The sequence below is a fragment of the Schistocerca nitens genome, chromosome 4 (assembly GCF_023898315.1).
Source record: "Schistocerca nitens isolate TAMUIC-IGC-003100 chromosome 4, iqSchNite1.1, whole genome shotgun sequence".
Lineage (NCBI taxonomy): Eukaryota > Metazoa > Arthropoda > Insecta > Orthoptera > Acrididae > Schistocerca > Schistocerca nitens.
Window position 1 is genome coordinate 918,804,113 of NC_064617.1, and position 21,080 is coordinate 918,825,192.

Below are 21,080 nucleotides of genomic sequence, written 5' to 3' on the forward strand. Positions count from 1 at the left end.
CACAGACCAAGTAACTCACCATACATAAACTAACATGAAAATGTATGCTAAATGTCTGACACTTGCCCTGAAGTATTTGCAGCAGATGAGCATGGCAGAGTGAAGTTGATTGCAGCATCATGGGGTACACTGGTCTTTTTCATTGTTTATTGCCCCTTCACCCATCTTCTTTACACACCACTTAGCACTTTGTAAGAAAGGGATGGTATTATGAGAATAGAATAGCCACTACTTAGGGTTGGTTTCTGGAATAAATCTTTCACTGTGCTGTAAGTTGCAAAAGAAAATTTTGAATCATGTAAGAAGGGTTGAAACATTTTGCTGCAGCGTAAAAGACTCATTCTGCAAACTTAATTGTTAGTGAGGAAGTGTTAATTTCATTGCATTACTCTTTTTAGGTAGTAAATATACTTAAGTCTTTTCTGGAAGCGTTAAGTACCAAATAAAAATTCAGATAAAATAAATAAAATGTTATGTTTACCAATTTCATTGCAGATAACAAAATATGGTTTTAGTTTCTACGTATGTCACCAAAATTATTGGCTCAGATGGTAGAGAAGATTTTAAGGCACTTCAACAGTTGGCAGCATTATTATGGGCATTAATAATCTTGTAAATAAATTTAGATTTGTAATTCAAAATAAGAAGACTAATGCATGATATCACTTCTGTGTTTAAAATCTATAGAAAGATAAAGTATTTATAATACATAATTTCTCTAGTTCACAGATCAGTATACCAGAACGACTGTCGTGGTCAAAACCAGCAAGACCAGAAGAGAAACAACTGTCATTTGCACACTTGAGACGTGTAACAAAACCGAATTCCTTGTCATCTCTCATTCAGAAAACTCTTGAAGTACCCGAGGAAGAGTCAAACAATAAAGTCAGTAAAGGAAAACAGTTTTCTGATGTCGTTTCTCCAGAGGCTAAGGTTCGTAAAATTGATACCACTGACACCGAGCACAGAGACCCTGCAGGACACGAGCGTAACTGCCAAGTGAATGTTAGCTTAGGACGTACTCTTGCTTCGGAAGATGGCTCTGTTTTAAACCTTAAAGACAGAACTGAATATACAGCTGAAAATCAGCTTGACGCTGATGCAGCTGCTGATAGCAATAATTCTGTTAAAGACGACAAAGAAAATTCTTCATCTATTAAGTCTGTTAGCAGTCGTACTGACAACAGTGAACCAGTCATCTCTTCTGTCAGAACAATGATGTCAGAAAACAGTCCGAACCGCAGGAAATCATTGCGTCCATTGAAACGGGTCATCAGAAATGTGGGGAAAAATTCTGTAAATAACAAAGTTGGTCATATCAATAAGTGGAGAACACAGAACAGGAGAGAATTATTGCACCCACTAAAAAGGATGGTTACCAACAAGGGCAAGAATTCTAAAAGTTCTAAATTCAAGCTATTACAGGGAGGATTGTTAAAAGATAAGAAAAATCTGTCTCCTGGATGTGGTGCTGTTAACGAGAACACCACTGATGTTTCAGCAAATTTGTGCTTGTCCAAATCAACGGTTTTGGAGGCAGTTTCTATTTCAGAAAAAAATCAACTTAATTGTAGTACAAGTGAAGCCACTGGTATTAACTCCTCGAAGCGTACTACGCCATCACCACTAAAGGACTTGACACAATCTAAGATTGATAAATATACATTAAGATCAAGACTGTCCCCTGAGGGAAGTGTCCCACAAACAAAGAAATCTGTTCAGCATGAGCACCAACAAATGAAAAGCCACACCTCTGGTGGGCTGTCATCCTCTTTACTAAGGAATGTTGAAGTATCAGTTGAAATAAACCAAAAAGAAGTTCAGGATGCAGAAAACGTAATGCGAAAACATAGGGTCACTGAAATGGTGAAATCAGAATCTAACAGTAAACTGGAGCAATCCGCAGACAGTAAAAAAACAACTGTAAAACCAGATGATGAAGTTTCAGTGCAGTTGAAGCTGGCATCTACAAGTAAAGAAACAGCTGAAAAACTGATACTTGAAAGTGTTCCCACAGCCCAACAGGATGACTCAAACACTGAGAAAAGTAAATCCATGAAGTTACGTGGCAGGCCTAGAAAATCATTAAGCACAAAACCTGAAACTACTGTTAAAGATTTGTGTGATGTGTTACCTGAGACGTCAAAACACATCAGTGTTAATGCAAATGATAAAAGTTCAGCATCAGAGGAACATCCACAAAATTCAGATGGTATTAAGACCCGTAAAGCGAGGCAAAGGAGTGTTAGTGAGGGTAGTAAAACTGGTGTTGAATGTGATAATCAGTTTGGGAAAGCTCACAGAAAAGAAAAGCATGTGACTGAATTACTTAGAACTGGGGACAGTGATTTGTCTTCATCTTCCAAAGAAGATATCCACGAATGCACAACACTTCAGAGTGAAAATGAACCATGTGAGGAGTCACTTTCACTTAATACTGTGACTGTTCCAAATGATACTTGCAGAACTGAAATAGACACCTCCATTTTCAGTAAAGGTGTGTCTGGCTCATTTCCACAGACAGAAGAAGTTGTTAAATTAAACAGTAGTGACACATTGCAGAGTGTCTCTACATGCGGGGAAGAACACGAAAGAAAATCTACAAAAGATGATAAAGCAGGATGCAGTGTGAATAAAATATCAGGCCATTTACCAGATTCTGTGGATGTACAGCAGTCAGACAACTTGAAACTTGTGTCAGGACCATATGTTCATTTAACGAACATTAATGCCAAGTCAAATGTTGGAAACAATTTTAACGAACAGTCAAAGTGTACTGTAGGAAGTGAAGAACAGAAGTCCTTGCAGCAGAGTTGTTTGGACACAGAAGATTTTGTTGAGGATTCTCAAGATCTCACATTGTTGTCCAACAAGAGGTCACGAAAGTGGACACGAAGGGCAAGTGATGGAAGGAGTACCAGAAGCAGTGCTGATTCAAGATCTCAGCAGTTAATCACACCTGGAAGTAACAATGCTGATGATGCACCACAGTTGGCTAAATTAAAAGCCCCCAGAGCAAATGAAGAGAAAGGGACTACCTCTGTCAACCTAGTGAAGACGACTTCAGATAGTGATTGCTGTGAGCCTATTAATGAAATTACAGATTTAGGTCTCTCATTTGAAAGCACAGTTAAACAGAACAAATCTAAAGATAGTTATGACTCCTCAGATGCATGTGTTGAGGAACGTTCAACTGCATCCATTCCTTCTGTACATAAAGTTAATAATGTAAATGATAAAGAAATAAATATGCTTCACACACTTGGGACTGTTGTTTCAGAGATAAAAGATAGCAACACTCTACCACTTCAAGATGGACATAATAGTGAACCATGTAAAGACACAGTGAAACCTGTAGGTGCAAAAGATTCAGAACCAGTCATGAATACTGCAGACAACACTGTTATGTCAAAGGTTGCCACAGACAAACTGCATAGTTCATCAAATGTGCCTCCTGTCAGTACATCAGCAATGAGACGATCTCTTAGAGCGAGAAAAAAATCTAAATCGCACTGTTGCTTATATTCATCGTGCTGCAGACAAGTGGATACAAACAAGACTCGTATAGCAAAAAGAATAACTGCCAGAAGCCTCAGACTAGCAAGGCAAGGGCAGCTGCAGAGAGCTGAATCACCTGCAGACAGTGGCAGCGTGGTATCAGAAATGAATATTGAATTGCATGGGGAATCTGATCTTCAGTCAGCCAGGCAGAAGATGGAATACACAGTACAGACTGAGTCCTCCTTGGAACAAACGTAAGTAAAAGTTGTTACCATACCATATGTTATCATCTAGCAGAAATAAATTGCATTGAATATTAGTTGTTTTTAAGTCTTCAGATAACTTTATGTGCACAGTTATGACATACCTAACACCCCAACATTGGCCACAAAGGCCTGTATTCTATTCATAAGTGAGAATGTTTTGTGAAACTCGACCGCAAAAATGCTTTGAAGCAAATTTTTGTAGGTTTTTTATTTTTTTTTGTTCTCATATATACTGTGTGTCCCTCCCAATTCACCAGGCAAATCTACAATACATATTCCACAAGCCACCAGATAGTACATGGCAGAGTTAATGTTACACCACTACTAGCCATTTTCTTTCCTGTCCCAAATGCCAATAGTGAGGCAAAAGCAATTGTCTCCATATGAGTCCTGAATTCTCTTATCGTGATCCTTATAAAATGTGAAACGTACATTGGCAGCAGTAGAATAGTTTTGCAGTCAGCTTCAAATATTCGTTCTCGAAATTTTCTCAGTGTTGCGCAAAAAGAACTAAGTCTGCCCTCCAGGGATTCCCATTTGAGTCCACAAGGTATCTCTGTAATTCTCATGTGTTGAACAAACCTATTGGTAACAATGAAATTACAATGAAATCCAGACCATTAACTGCTTACAGGCATTGATAAATATCAACGAGGACAGTTGAAAATGTGTGTCCCGACTGGGACTCGAACCTGGGACCCCCTGCTTACATGGCAGAAGCTCTATCCAACTGAGCCATCGAGGACACAGAGGATAGTGCGACTGCAGGGACTTATCTCTGGCACGCTCCCCGTGAGACCCACGTTTCCAATTGACTGTCCACACACTACATTTGTAGTGCCTCTGCCCACTATACTCATTACTCGCAGCAGTCAGTCTTCAAATTCCTATAAAGGTTTGAGCAATGTTAGTGCATCTGCACCGAAGAAGATCATTGGCTGGTAAGCCTTACCTATATGAAGATGGTGTCTGTTCTTTCGGACATATCCTGTCCTATCTCACATCCCTGCACCACTCCTGACGTTACCATTGTCTCTGACAAACACTCACCGTTGAGGACAAAATCTGTGTTCTTTTACTTAAGAAGTCGTCAAGCCACTGACATATGTTGGAACCTGTTCTGTATGCTCATTCCTTCATTAACAGTCTGAAGTGGAACATTTTCTTCCATTATCCAAAATTTTGTTTTTGCAGTGTTTAGCTAGAGTCAGCCTGAACAAATATGATTCATCACATCTTTCATGCAATGCCCAGTGTGTGCTCATTCTATAGAACGATCCCAAATTAGTCTAGTGTGATGTGCATTTTATCAGTATGTATTAACAAGGACAGTAAAATGTGAAGAGTAACGAGTACTTCAGCAGCAACAGCGCTGCCCTGGCCCACACAGACTGCTGCTGCCTTGCAGCAACACTGCTCAGTGGCTGTTGTAGTGCTGGTTAATCTTCGCATTTTACTGCCCTTGTTAATACAGGTAGATAAAAGAATATCGAACTAGACTACTCTATCAAATAGGCAGGTAAAATTTCGCTTTAAAGATCATTTTGTTTGCAACAGGAAACCGATGCTTTCTGTCGACACTGGGTGTCACATGAAAACCATGATGAGCAATATTTTTTGGGCTAAATCCAGCTGCACATTGCAAAAAACAAAATTGCTAATATCTGCTAAAACACCAGAGAAAATGTGGCTGGCAATGCTTAGGAGGGACTCGCAGGTTTGGGAAGGTTGAGAGAGGGGGACCATTCAGGGCCTAGAAAGGACCAACAGTTCTGGAAACCAGGAAAAGATTTTTGTATTTTAATGTGTGTACTGGCAATACTGGAATTCCACCTCAAAATTTCATTACTGCAGTTTGTTAATGTTTTACAAGATTTGAATTTTTATCGATGGGTGTGGTGTTACTTCTACCTTTAATATCATGTTCTTCTTCCAAAAGTTCTGACATCAGTTTGCACTAAGCATCTACTATTTCAAGCCCAGTTTTCAATGTAAATGTTTCAGACTTGAATTTTGCAAATGGAAAAAAGCACATAGTATAAAATGAAAATGTATATCCTATATGTAGTGTCAGCCTCACTTGAAACAAGCTCTACATCTTCGAAAACAATGAATTGGAAATATTCGCAACTATGCAAAATAATTTATAAATGTGCACTAAAACTCTGTGAATAATTAGCTCTGTCTGAGGGAATTTTACAGCATTGCAGCACTTGATATAATGCACATTCAAATTTGAGAGAAGCTTCGAGGTGTGGAGGATATAATATGTGTTGCAGGTATGCAACAAAATAACAAAGAATTAAAGCACAGCAAAATTTGTTTTTATCTTCAGATAGTTCCTTCTTAAATATGTTGCCCTTTTACACTAAAAAGCACACGAACTAAAAACATAAAATGCGACAAAGTAATAAAAATAACTGACAAAATCTTGTAGTGAGCTGTAACTTTTAAATATTAACATTTATACGAGATAAATGTTATATGCAGAAGCTGTTATCACTTTAGACAATAGTTTTCAGATAGATTATCAGTTGTAATGTTATGTCTGGGACAACCTGAGATGCATTGAATTGAAAAATGCAAATGGTTTGCTGGTAAAATCCCATATTCACATAAAGGGCATACAGCGATCTGGTCCACTTAGGGAAACCCAGCCGTCCGTTTGGAGGGGTCGTATGGCCAAGTATTTAAAGCATAAGCTCCAGAGGGCAGAGGAGGAGAACGTGAGCCGATCGGAGGTCGGGATCTGAGAGAGCATAGTGTGGCTGCTCCCTGAGTGGCTATTCTTCTGAAAAACCTGGAATTCTTAGGAAATTACATTTTACATGGAGAAATTGGGAAAGTCTCCAGGGAATTTCATCAAATCTCGTGGACTTTTGCATTTTTAGCTTAGCACCGAAATTTAATTTAATTTTGTTTTATAAATCACAAATTTTGAAATGTGTAATATTTCAATGTGTATTTTTATATGTATCTTATTCAGTATAAACTGTCAGTGTTTAAAAACTAAACAATGGAAACTCCAGGTAGGAATATAAACAACGTAAGAAACGACAGATCGCTACTTATTGTAAAGAAGACACGTCAAGTTGCACACGGGCACAATTAAAGTGTCTTTTAATTTTGCCTGTCTGCAACTTGATCTGTCATATTTACGGTAAGTAGCAATCTCTTTTCCTACATCATTAATGTTTGCAAAATGCAGTTAAACTACTGCTTATAGATAATGTATCTCAGCTGAGAAGAAAGAAAAGTTGTTATTGTGGTATGCTTCCCTCCACTCTCCCGTCTCCATCTTGCCCCTCATACCTGGACTTCTCAGGGAAACTCCTCCCCCCCCCCCCCCTCTTTTTAACATGGGCTGGCACCATGCATGAACTACAAGATACTCGTATCAGCAGTGGACAGCATACTGTTGTGAAATTAATAATAAAATTTTGAGAAAATTATCCTGTAATCCATCAAATGGTTGCCCACTCCACATTCTTCCCCTTTTCGCAGGAGTAGAGTTACGGATTTTAAACAAGTGTTCAGAATAAGAATCAGAAGTGCTTACTTGGGCAGGCCTCCCTTCTTTTCTAAGAAAAGTAGGCCTTATTACTAATGGAAGGCTATTGTTCATGTAACAATTAATGCATGTCAAAGCAGACTGTTACAAAATCAAGTAAATGAGTGCTGTATTTTACAATTTTCTCTTCTCTTCCATTGGTGCCTTTCACCAGACAAATGTGTTCTAAGAAGGCTAGCATGGAGGCTAGGCGGTATGGTGGCACAGCTGCTGACCTGGAAGGCCATCCAGACCGCTAGTGCTCCATAAGCCAGAGTTGTCGAGGCTGTGCCACTCCAACAGGCAGGCATTAGTGAGGGGCCAAGTGACCTTCAGTCACTTCCGAGTGGGCCAGGAAACCAAAGGTTCTTTCGATTAAAGGCATTGTTAAATTCTGGTGGTCATATTCAGCGAAAGAGGATGATTCCAGGTTTTTACAATGCATATAAAAATATATCAAGAGCCTAATGGCTGCTGGTGAAGGTTAAGACAAAGATAATTATACTTGTTACATAAGATTTTCTAAACTGTTTTCCTACCTTTGAAATTCTAGGTTCTACCCCTGATTTTTTATAGCTGTGGTTCCCTTCTGGAGCACCAAATTGCCCCCATCCTTTTATAATTGCAAACAAATTATGTAAAATATTAAAAGCACATGTGCGTCAGGCACAAAATCTGCATGCCTCTTAAGGAGTGCATATACACATTTTGAAGTTTTCTCATAGCTCTCTATTATTTGCTTTAGATTACACAAATGCCTGATATTCTTAAAACTACATACTAATCATAAAGGAGGATCCATGCTATTTTCATAGTAGAACCTCTACTGGTTAAAATTGCATGGTTGCTGCGACTGTGGAACAACTTATGTAGCAAGTGGCTAAATTGCTGCAGCTGCACAAAAGAGAATTGAGGTTAGAGTGGAAGTAGGTAGCATCAAAGTCATCATATGTCGCCAGGGGTACCAGTTATTGATACGAACAAAGTTTGCCCTATTACTTTTGCTTCCATTACAGTGAAGTGCGTAGATACTCATTGCAGATCCAAGAAGGGATTATTAAATTCAAACAATTAGTTTTCCTGTGAGAACAATTTGGGAGGGTTAACAGTTTCAACTTTAAGGATTCTCATTCTCACCAACAATTAAAGACATTTGAATCTTCATCTGTAAAAATTGGCAGGGACAAAAGGTATTTCATACATAGAGAGATGACAGTAATTAAGTAATAAATCCTTGCAGTAACTAGGATGTGATTTAATTATACTTTGTGTGATATGGTGAGAACACTGGTCTACAGCCAGGTGTAAATAAACACATTGTGCAATTCACAAGAGGACACATTTGTATGTAGAAGGGTTTACAAAGTTTGATTCAGCCCTCCTTTGGCAATAATAGTTCAGGTGATCTCGTTCTAGTGCAAGCTTGTACTGGCTCTGTAGTATCAGTGAATCAGTTCATCACGGGAAGTGTATCGTTGTGTGCTCTGTCTTGACAAATTGTAGGTGTAGTGTTGTATAGTGTATTTGAAGGATTTATTATTGGCACGAATAATCTTGTGAGGAATGGCTCCAGGTATTAAAATGAAAATTGTAAGTAATTAGCATCTCGCTACATATTCATACTGAGAAGGTGACAGTTATGATGTTCACTTTATCTGTAAACCAACAGTTGGTTAGTAACTAACCAAAGTGTACTTACGTTCCTGTACAATCTAGTAGAATACTAAAGTAGTGATGCATTGGGGAGGGACTTTTTGGTCATTAGCAGGAACAGAAACAAAACAATAAGTATGTGAAATGGCTACAAAATAGGAACAGTCCATTATGACTTTGTGTAGACAATGTAAGTGAATTTTCATGTATTCATGTGCCTACCTGTGTCTAGTAGAATGGTGTGTGTAATGTGCAAGTCTGTAGACAATATCTGTCAGCATCGCACAGTAACGTCAACACTAGGTGGGCACAGCAGTTCTCAGAATTCCACAGAACCAGGATATAAGGAATGAAATGCTAGAGCACGGAGGCTCAAAATCTAATGATTAATATTAATAATCTACCATGATGGGGAAAAAGGCAAAAACAGCTCCAAAGTTGAAAGAGGAAAACAAGGCACTGCCACCACTCGTGTCAACCAATCTCTGAGTGATTTTCCTCCCCTTAACACGAGAAAACAGCCAGTCATAAGGTATGAATGACAGAAATCAGGAAATGATGTCAATTATAAAGATGTAAATGATACATGCGCTGTGTCTTAACGTATGGTATGTCTTACTTAAACTATGTACAATTTGGCATTTAATTGCCCTTGTATTTATTGTAAGTTTAAATTGAAACCTGTACAATTTGACACGTTCCATATCCTTGTGATTGACTCACCAACTGGATCTACGGAACATAAAATAAATAAATAAAATAAATATGGTCGCACAGAAGGTTATGGCAAATGTATTACTACATTTTCCATGACTTACCAACATCTTTATTATCTATGACTGACTCGGCAGGCTATCGATCTTTATTCCTGCTACCTCCATCACAATAACAAAATGGGGTGCAGCAGTAGCAGCAGCGAGGCATAAAAATAAGCAGAGGCATGTAATATACTGTAACTGGCAGTGGGTCACAGCAGGACACAGCAAACCATATGATAAGGTCATATCACTCATTACTAAAAAAGCCAGATGGCAGTGCGTGAAGAATTAAGTCAAAGGAAACTGTCAGGAATGCCTACTCTTGTGACTGGACTCATAGGGTGTTTAGTGCACATTACATGTCGGCTGTGGAAGAAGCAAAAAATTCTTTCTTTCTCATGCACTGTTAACAAAACAGGCCTGGCTTCTGGGTCATTCTGTAGTCACAGTAGGTGGGGGTGGTGCATTTTACGCATAATAGGGTTTCAACCTGTCAAGAGTGAACTACCACGCTAGTCTGTTAATTTTATCTCTGCATTAACAGGTGATGCAAGTAGTCCTACCTGGTAAGTTCCTTCAAACAGTGGAGACAACTTCTTTGTTTTCCCTTTCTTAATTGCTGGGTTTTACAGCAAAAACCCGTTGCGTGGCTGATGTGGGAGTAAAACTGGTAGTTTATTCCGTCTCTGCAACTGTTTAGTTGTGGCTTCAGTATTATTGCATTGTTCTTGGCACCATTTTATTTTGAGTCTGTGTGTCCAGTTTTTCACTTTCTTAAAGTCTACACCCAGTTGTAGCTTATTTGTTTCAAAGGGTGAACTTGTGGTGTGGCCTTGTACTGCCTCGTAGAGGGTGTGCCCTGTTGACTTGTAAATTCTGCTGTCGTAAGCAGATTGGGCGTATGAAATATAATGCTCACTGTTGGAATGGGTTTTGTTCTTCACGTATCAGGATAACGTTGCAACGGTATTTTTATGGATGCTTTTAACGTGACCATTGGCTTTAGATTGAAAGGGCATTATTCTTGACTTCTTGATTCTTAACAGATTACATACTAGAACAAACAAAGCAGACATGACTTGATTTGTTAGGATAGCATTAGGACTTCCAGGTGGTAACACCAGGTGATTCACACAGTCTTTGGCTACAGTTTTTGCAGTCCTATCTGCAATCAGTACTAACACCAAGTACTGAGGAAAGTGGTCGGTAATAGACGGAAAAATTTTATTCTCTTGCTTTGACCGTGGCAATGATCCTATTATGTCTAAAGCCACTATATGAAATTGTTCAGAACCTTTTGGTAGAGTTTACAAGGTGATAAGAGGTATAGTGTGCTGTATCCTCCATGTGCACAATAAACAAGAAAGTATTTAACTCTCTGTGTCGCATTACTATCCAATTCCCAAGAGTGGTCTTTCAAACAATACGTCATCTGCAGTCACAAAATCTGGAAGCATGGCCTACCACTGGCAAACAGAATCCTTTCACTGCACCTCTGTCAGTTCCTCTGAGTATCTCTTCTATTTATATTAAGACTTTGTTACATAATGTGTTAGCTTTTCGGTGGAATTTACCTGGTTTATGGGATACAGTATAATAATTTTGTCGGTTTCAGTGCCCAATAAGTCAAATGACAGCTGGGGTGCTTTAGATTTAATGGCCAGAGTAAGGCAGTGTGGTCAGTTACCACTGTGAATTGCCTACAATACAAATAACATGTAGAATAATTCACTCCAAACAGCAAAGTTTACCCCGGAAGAGCTAATAATTTGTCCAGAGTCCTTGACTTGACACATTTTTCAGACTTCAAACTTCTGTGTGCATTTTCAATCTTGCCAGTACAATTCTGTATTTTTTTATACAGGTAAAAAGTCTTACTTCCCTACATCAGACATATCTGCTTTTGTGTGTGATACCTCCCCACCACTTAGACATTGCATACTGGCTAGTATCACTAGCATCACTCCCCTCACACAAATTATCTAAGCACATGAGAACACTAATTCTTCCATTTTGAACTTTGGTATTACAAAGGCTTCTCTTAACATACACTTGGAGTCAATCTAGAATTTCGTTCTGGCCCTGCAGCTCAACTAGAAATGAACTTTCACTAAGGTCACTCATTTTGATTGTTACCTGATGAATTCTGTTGGTGCCAGTGCTTGATGTTGCAGAGATGACTGCCTTCAACACCAAAATACACAGATTCATGGAATGGTGCTTTTCCCAGGAATTCCTCACCAACGAATTTGACAGTGATTGGTAATCTGTCACACCCTGAACTGGCGCAGAAACTCGCTTTCAGGATAACATCAAACTCGCAATCCTGCTTTGTGACAACTTCCATTTCAAAACTATATTTATTTCCATCAAGCTCTGATTCAACATTACAAGCTCCTAACGGCCGAATTATTTCAGTACCCAAACTATGGACACGTTTCACACTCCACTTATCTCGGGGAGTAAAAGACGCCAGGCTCACCTGGGCTCCTGTATCTACTAATATCCTGATTGTTTCCCCTTGCATGGTACCATTTATAGTTATAGTTGGCATTGCTTGCTCCACACAGAAACTAACAGGTCGATGGTTCTTGCTGGGGTTATGCCTGCACCCCACACCAACCCCCTACCCCGACCGATCATTTCACAAATGAAATCCATTCCTCCTCGTATTATTATGGCCAGTGTTCCCTATTCTGTTGCATTTGAAGATAGTGCATACCAAGGTTCTACCTGTTGCCAGATAGGGCAATATTGGGCCAAACACTTTGATGCTTGTTTCTTCACACCCTCCACACACCACAATTTGCTATTACACAAGGGTGCGAAATAGTTTTCTCTCTCCTCACTTAACACTTCTAGATAGATCGCTTCATGCAGCGAAAAGGTAAACACTAATTTTACTACCCCACCATTCTGGGGACCAAATCCTCTAATGAAGATGTGTGCTGCATCCTTCTCTGCTGCTCATAATAACTCATTTTGCATCACATCTCTCTTTAAATTATGAGTGTGAAGAGATCGCACGAATCCTGTCATCAAACTTGTTGAATTCTTCTCCTGCTTGTGCCAGAACGTGGACAAGTTGTCGCAGTAGTGACTGCTCCTGCAATTACCTGAATAGCGCACTGCTATCCTCTAGACAGGGTGTCAAATCTTCCAGCATTCCACAACATGTTGACAGGCCTGACATACATGTGGGCACCCGTGGACACTATAAGTTTGACCATATTCAATAAAAACCCTTTTAACCACTCACAAAGGTGACACATTTTGCAAAAATGTGTTCACATTTGCCCTAGTTTTCTCAGAATAAAGCTAACTGTGGGATAATTGTTTACAATAGCACACAGTGAAGTAGCAGTATTAACAGCTTCTCTGGATTTCTCTGAAACAGTTTGAGCACCAGCCTTGTATTTAAAAATGGTGGACTGCACTCATTTCTGCCTCTGCTGGTCAATGGCTGTAAGGCTTTGACAGGATTGTTGCTACAGCTTTTAGGATCACTTTCTTGAGGGTTGTTTTGGAGACACACTTACAAATCAGATGGGCCAACTGTTTAACAATGACAATTACAAAAAATGGAAAGTAAAACTCTTGGTCTCTAGGAGGACAATCCCCAAACTGTGGTCCTGCTATGCTGATGTGGAAGCTCTATGGTTGTGAGTGAAGTACAGTTAGCAACACTCACATTAAAGTGATTTGGAGGTGGCAGTGCATTGTCATGGAGCAGGACCCTCGGCAAGCAACAGTGTCTGCGAGAAAGAGATGACCCCCAAACCCTCACCACTGCTACAGAAATAGATGGTGGAGGCACCAAGCCCAGACCGGCATTGGGTAGCAGGGGGGCAGCGACACACAGCATGTTGAGAAGTGATTAGCGAGTGGCTGTACAGGGACTCACAGCCATCAGTAACACCATGCAGCTAATGTGCACACTCAGCACATGCGCACACAGCTAGCAGTTGGCACTGAAGCATCTACCGAGTGGCCTGGATGAAATACGCATCCACAGGTCTTGTTTTGCTGGCCTGGGTAGCAAGTCAAGGATTCCAATCATGACTACCACACAGTTGAAATTAGGAACAGACTATAAGGTAGCTGCTGTCCTAATAGCAACACCATTTTGTGCATGATGGCCTGAGAATGACAAAGGAGTGTGGGCCCTGAGTAGATGTGATTTGCATTGAATTGAAAAATGCGGAAGATTCACTGGTAAAATCACACGGATTTATTCAAATAAAGGGCGTACAGGTAATTTGGTTTGCCTGGGGAAACCCACCAGCCCATTTGAAGAGACCATACAGCCAGGAATCTAAAGGGTAAGCCCCAGAGGGCAGGAGAGGAGAGCGTGTTAGTCGACCAGAGGCAGGATCCAGGAGAGTGTAGCGTGCCTCCCCCCCCCCCCCCCCCACACACACACACACACACACACACTCTCGAGTCCCCCATCCCCAGCACCCTGCATGATTCTCACCTACATTCTGATTGGTGGAGGGTGCTGATGAGGACTTGCTAGTGTGTCCCCTCATCAGCACCCCTCACCATAAGAACGATGATATGCCCTATCACTAAGGAATTACAAGTGGGACAAACCAACACACTGACACCATATTACCTGATGGACTACACTATTTTGTTTTGTCCTCTCTGGTGGTGTGCTATGGCAGTGTGGCATGGGCATTTAAAATTTTAATGACTCAGCCTTGTAAAATGTTCGTTGTACTGGTTACAGATGGTGTTTGTGAACCTCTTCAATGTTTAGTATTGTTGTGGAACTACTCAAAGTTTCTGGAAAGCAAATGAATGTTGATGTATTTATGCAGTAAAATCTTAGTTTTGGATACTGATGTTTTCAGATGGTACAAAGAATACTCAAAAGACCAGAAAGAGGTTGAACTACCAGAAACTAATTCCAAGACTGAGTCTGGTTGTCTTAAGAGAAAATCTGTTTCTGATGAAGAAGTACAAAAAGATGACGTGTCACCAAAAAAGGTATGCACTATGCTTCTCTCTCTCTCTCTCTCTCTCTCTCCCGTGTGTGTGATGTACAGTAATCCAACAAACTTTTGAGTACAGAACTAAGTGAAATGTTAAATGAGAAATTTTACACTGCTAAATGGAGTTCTCCAGAAAAATATGTTTATTACACTGAACAGTCATTTGTCTAGTGACTGTATGTTCTTTTGCTTTACCTTGTTTGTAAATTCTATAGTGATGTACTTAGTCTGTGCTTTACAATGAGAAATTTTCTTTCCCCTAAGAAAGTAGCAAGTCATTTCAGTGGTGATTTTTGTATCTATCTATTCAAATGTTCCATTAGAATTATTCCTTAGATGCTTAGTGTTGGACATCTCACTCTGAGCAAAATAAGTTACATATATTTCACAGTTCAAAGGTTCATTGACAGTTTTTCTGCTTATGGGACATTTAAAATTTAGGGTCTGGTGCTATAGGTAACATCATAGGCAAATATGGTGTTTGTGAAAGAAACTTAAGAGGAGACAAACTGGTGCAGTTTTTTGTGGAAAATAATCTATTTGTTTCCAGAACTTTCTTCAGATTACCTCATAGGTTATTGTACACATAGCCATCAGCTACCAATAATGAAGAAAGATTTATAAGAAACCATACTGATTTCACATTGTTCGTACATTACCGGTACAAATGTGATATTTGTGACAAAATACCATGGTGCTAATGTTAATAGATATATTTGGGTAGAATTTGTGCTTTAAAATGCTTCACTTTTGAAACGTTACAATGATTGCTCAACTAGTTACCCAAGTAATTATTAAAAATCTAGAGTATCCAGAAGTAAGAATTAAAGTCGTCAAAAAGAAAAGATTAAAATTACAATTGCAAGAAATAAGCCCTCAGTTCAGACTTAATTAACCTGGTTTTGACACTATTGGGAGTGCCTTTATCAGAATTGAAAACAATTAAAGTGGCCTATAACATAGTCACAGAGTTTAGGATAAGACATTTTTATATAAAGAGTGTAAGTACTGATTAACAGTAAAAGACATAAACAGTACTTACATGTCACATATAAAATAATTAACACACCAAAACAGCTTTAGTCACAAAATATTTGAGATAGCATAAATGAGGCGAGCCACTATGGGCTGCTCATATCTGTTCGGCCACAGGATGCAACAGACTGAGGTGCCCACGTTAACAAATGCGGCCAGGTGAACATGGCATTGCAACGAGTGTGCCATCTAGTAGCTGTAGGCACAATTAGCCTACTTCAGATTCAAGTGTAAGCAGATAAAATTATAATGAATAATGTTCAGTACATAATGAAAATCAACATTCGTTTGACAGCGCAGACAACATAACATTTTTTCTGCATTGGAGCTTAGAAGCACAATATAAAACATAAAACGTTATTATGAAAAATACAGAGAAGGCTGAATGACAGCTTGTACAAAGCAATATTACATGGAATATGGCCAAAAAACCATTTAATAATTAAAATTATGAGAATGACTTAGATGGGAAAGAACATTTTGGCAAACTGCATAAGGAGACCCGAAGTCAAATGTCAAGTAACAGCTTTAATACCATAGAAGAAATTCTTATTGCATAGCTGCAGCTGTTCATTGAGAATGAGGCTATCATTTCTAGAGAGATGTTTAAAAATATCTCATTCTTCTAGAATATCTAATCTACGCCCTTTCTTGTCGGTGTGCAAAATGTTGCTACTGCAAATACCTTTAGGTGCGTGACCTGTAATCAGAAGATGGTTGGCAAAGGACGAATTTTTGGGGCTGGTGCCATTTTTTCTTAACAGGTGTTCTTTTTATCTGGTTGTAAATTCATGTCCTGTTTATTCTATGTAGTAAGAAGAGCAGGTATCACAGACAATTTTGTAAACACCAGAAATTTCTAAAGGGGAACGAATAGATTGTAAAATATGAATGAAGTGGTTGTGTGGTGGTGGGCTTTGTTTTTTAAATATTTATTGGTAGAAAAAGCAACATTGCAGTCGTATTTATTTTGAAAAAGGCATTGGATCTGATAAGAGATGGGCCTCATGAAAGGAATAGAGAAATATTTTTTTGGGTTTGACTCAATAATAGGGGTGCCGAGCGTAGTAACTCTTTTAGTAGCTTTCTTTTTAAGGTGGTCATCTACTATGTTAGGTTTATACTTTGTTATTAACTGCTATCATTTTGAGTAAATTGGTTTTGTCATTGAACTTTTCTTTCGAAAGTGGAATGGAAGCGACTGGGCCAGCAGAAGTGGAGTCCACGTGACACACCGTCAAAGATAATATGATTGAAATCCAGGAAATTTATATTGGATACGACAGCAGCAGCAGCAGCAGCAACAACAACAGGCAGCACAGGATGATATCTGAAATTTTGGGATTTACAAATGAAAGAAGAAAATATAAAACAAAATACTACATAGACATACAAATAAAGTATGGAAAAGATCGAGAAATGTGGATATCGAACATATCCAAGGAAACTGATATCTTTCAAGGGAAATAAAGATTATTTCACCCTGCGGAAAAAGTTTAAACAGCTTAGTAGTGTTTGACAGAAACAACATAGTAAATTATGAGAAATAATAAAATCTTTGTCTTTGGCATAGAATATAACATCAAAAGATGCAAAGAATAAATTTGTCATAAAAAATTCACGATAAATCAGTAAACTGCTCAAAGAACTTCAGGAAATATCTGTCGTGGAAATTATTTTGCAAGGCTATGCAATCTCTCTTCTTTTGTTTGAAGTTTATTCTGAGACAATTTTCAGAGAAATCTTAACAAGAAATTACTGAGGGATCGCTATAATGAGGAAGTCATTAACATCTTCAGATATGCAGACATCATAGCAGGTTACACCAAAATTAATACAGCTCCATTTTGAAAATTTGATGCACCATAAACTTTTTGATGTTGTTACAACTTTCTTCACTGTACGTTAAACTGTCTAGTTCAGAATAGTGGAGAGTTCAGCCTGTCTATTAACCCTTCCAAGACCAAAATTATGATATCGTCTAGTTAAATCAAACAAGATAATGCAGTTAATAATGTGTCCTCCTTTGAGTACTTGGGCACTATGTCATCCAAGTGATGTGACTCCAAGTGGGGGGTACACTCCATAATTTTATACGGCAGGCAAAATAATCATAGACATGAGAAAATTCTCCCTAAGACCAGACATTGGTTTACAGCTGAGAATAAGAATGATTCAGTTCATTGGTGTGAAAGTTGGACCTTCAACTCGAGTATTTTTTAGTTGAAGCTCAAGATGCTTTCTGTTAAGACATTTTGGTGACAATTTACAAGGGGATACTGCCTACCCATCATTACAAATTTCGTCCATATTTATGGTATAATACAGGGCTTGGCCAAAAATGAAATTGACGGAAATGGGGCCTCCATATGGCTAAGCATGTAGAAAAAAAATTTGTTTTTAATGAGGGTTGGGCGAGACAAGAGTTGTTTATGTTAGCATTTCCAGGCAGCAGTTGGTGCAGTGGAAAGATTACAGAACAATAATCAGTGTTGTTGAGCCCCTATGCAGAAACTTTTTTCAATTTTTACATTACTTACACTGCATATAAATAGAAATAATGCTCTATGTATTGTGTTTACTTCATTTTCATAAAAAGGTATGAAAAGCAAAGGCAAGGGAAAATTTGAAAAGTGAACAAATTTCCAGGGAGGGATTGTAAGGTCTGTGGAAAAAGAACCTGCAGAACTAGAAAGCCATCATGCAGTTACCAAAACGACCAGTAGCTGAGACCAAAGTAAATCACCGGCAGTGTTCATACAACCAGCTAACAAATAGAGGACAGAATCACAGACTGGCATGTGCGAAATGTAGAGCAGGTCAGGAGATAGAACACTATAGGTGTGTAAAAGATAAGAATAGTTGCAGCTGCATAACAGCAAGCTGATTTTGGGATGTTGGCGAGAGTATTTTGGTGAAATATTCAATAGTGAATTCCTTCACCCATCAGTACGAAAAGCCAATGTCACGACTTGACCAGTTCTACATCTACATCCGCATCCACATCGATATCCATACTCCGCAAGCCACCTGACGGTGTGTGGCGGAGGGTACCTTAAGTACCTCTATCGGTTCTCCCTTCTATTCCAGCCTCGTATTGTTCGTGGAAAGAAGGATTGTCGGTATGCCTCTGTGTGGGCTGTAATCTCTCTGATTTTATCCTCGTGGTCTCTTCGTGAGATATATGTTGGAGGGAGCAATATACTGCCTGACTCCTCTGTGAAGATATGTGCTCAAAACTTCAACAAAAGCCCGTACCGAGCTACTGAGCGTCTCTCCTGCAGAGTCTTCCACTGGAGTTTATCTATCATCTCCGTAATGCTTTCGCTATTACTAAATGATCCTGTAACGAAGCGTGCTGCTCTCCGTTGGATCTTCTCTCTCTCTTTATCAACTCGTGTCTTCCTTTGTTTTCGGACTGCATTTTCTTAGGATTCTTCAAATGAATCTCTGTCTGGCATCTGCTTTACCAACGATTAATTTTATATGGTCATTCCATTTTAAATCACTCCTAATGCCTACTCCCAGATAATTTATGGAATTAACTGCTTCCAGTTGCTGACTTGCTATATTGTAGCTAAATGATTAAGGATCTTTCTTTCTGTGTATTCGCAGCACATTACACTTGTCTACATTGAGATTCAATTGCCATTCCCTGCACCATGCATCAATTCGTTGCAGATCCTCCTGCATTTCAGTACAATTTTCCATTGTTACAACCTCTCGATATACTAAAGCATCATCCACAAAAAGACTCAGTGAACTTCCAATGTTATCCACAACGTCATTTATATACATTGTGAATAGCAACGGTCCTATGACAGTCTCCTGCGGCACACCAGAAATCTCACTTACTTCGGAAGACTTCTCTACATTGAGAATGACATGCTGCATTCTGTTATCTAGGAACTCTTCAACCCAATCACACAAATGGTCTGATAGTCCATATGCTCTTACTTTGTTCATTAAACGACTGTGGGGAACTGTATCAAACGCCTTGCGGAAGTCAAGAAACACATCTACCTGGGAACCCTGTCTATGGCCCTCTGAGTCTCATGGAGTTGGGTTTCACATGATCGTCTTTTTCGAAACCCATGCTGATTCCTACAGAGTAGATTTCTAGTCTCCAGAAAAGTCATTATACTCGAACATAATACATTTTCCAAAATTCTACAACTGATCGACGTTAGAGATATAGGTCTATAGTTCTGCACATCTGTTAGACGCCCCTTCTTGAAAATGGGAATGACCTGTGCCCTTTTCCAATCTTTTGGAAGGCTACACTTTTGTAGAGACCTACGGTACACCGCTGCAAGAAGGGGGGCAAGTTCCTTCGTGTACTCTGTGTAAAATCGAACTGGTATCCCATAGGGTCCAGTGGCCTTTCCTCTTTTGAGCGATTTTAATTATTTTTCTATCCCTCTGTTATCTATTTCGATATCTACCATTTTGTCATCTGTGCGACAATCTAGAGAAGGAACTACAGTGCAGTCTTCCTCTGTGAAACAGCTTTGGAAAAAGACATTTAGTATTTTGGCCTTTAGTCTGTCATCCTCTGTTTCAGTACAATTTTGTTCACAGTGTGTCTGAACATTTTGTTTTGATCCACCTACCGCTTTGACATAAGACCAAAATTTCTTAGGATTTTCTGCCAAGTCAGTACATAGAACTTTACTTTCAAATTCATTAAACGCCTCTCGCATAGCCCTCCTCACACTACATTTTGCTTCGTGTAATATTTGTTTGTCTGCAAGGCTTTGGCTTTTTTATGTTTGCTGTGAATTTCCCTTTGCTTTCGTAGCAGTTTTCTAACTCTGTTGTTGTTCCACAGTGGCTGTTTTCCATCTCTTGCGATCTTGCTTGGCACATACTCATCTAATGCATATTGTACGATGGTTTTGAACTTTGTCCACTGATCCTCAACACTATCTGTACTTGAGATGAAACTTCTGTGTTGAACCGTCAAGTACTCTGAAATCTGCTTTTTGTCACTTTTGCTAAACAGAAACATCTTTCTACCTTTTTTAATATTTCTATTTACAGCTGAAATCACCGATGCTGTAACCGCTTTGGTCGCTGATTCCCTGTTCTCCATTAATTGTTTCAAATAGTTCGGGTCTGTTTATCACCAGAGGGTCTAATATGTTATCGCCACAAGTTGGTTCTCTGTTTAACTGCTCAAGGTAGTTTTCAGCAAATGCACTTAAAAAAATTTCCCTGGATTCTTTGTCCTTGCCACCCGTTATAAACGTTTGAGTTTCCCAGTCTATATCTGGTTAATTAAAATCACCACCCAAAACTATAACATGGTCGGGAA

At 39.1% G+C, this 21,080-nt stretch overlaps 1 protein-coding gene across 1 annotated transcript in view; it reads left to right on the top strand.

Annotated features, from left to right (window-relative positions):
• The window catches only part of LOC126253526 (telomere-associated protein RIF1-like), a 120,886-nt gene that overhangs the window by 9,987 nt on the left and 89,819 nt on the right, over positions 1–21,080 (top strand). Inside the window, exons 3-4 of the mRNA XM_049954906.1 lie at positions 723–3,755; positions 14,588–14,723. Coding sequence (XP_049810863.1) covers positions 723–3,755; positions 14,588–14,723 — 3,169 coding nt within the window. The remainder of the gene's footprint in view (positions 1–722; positions 3,756–14,587; positions 14,724–21,080) is intronic.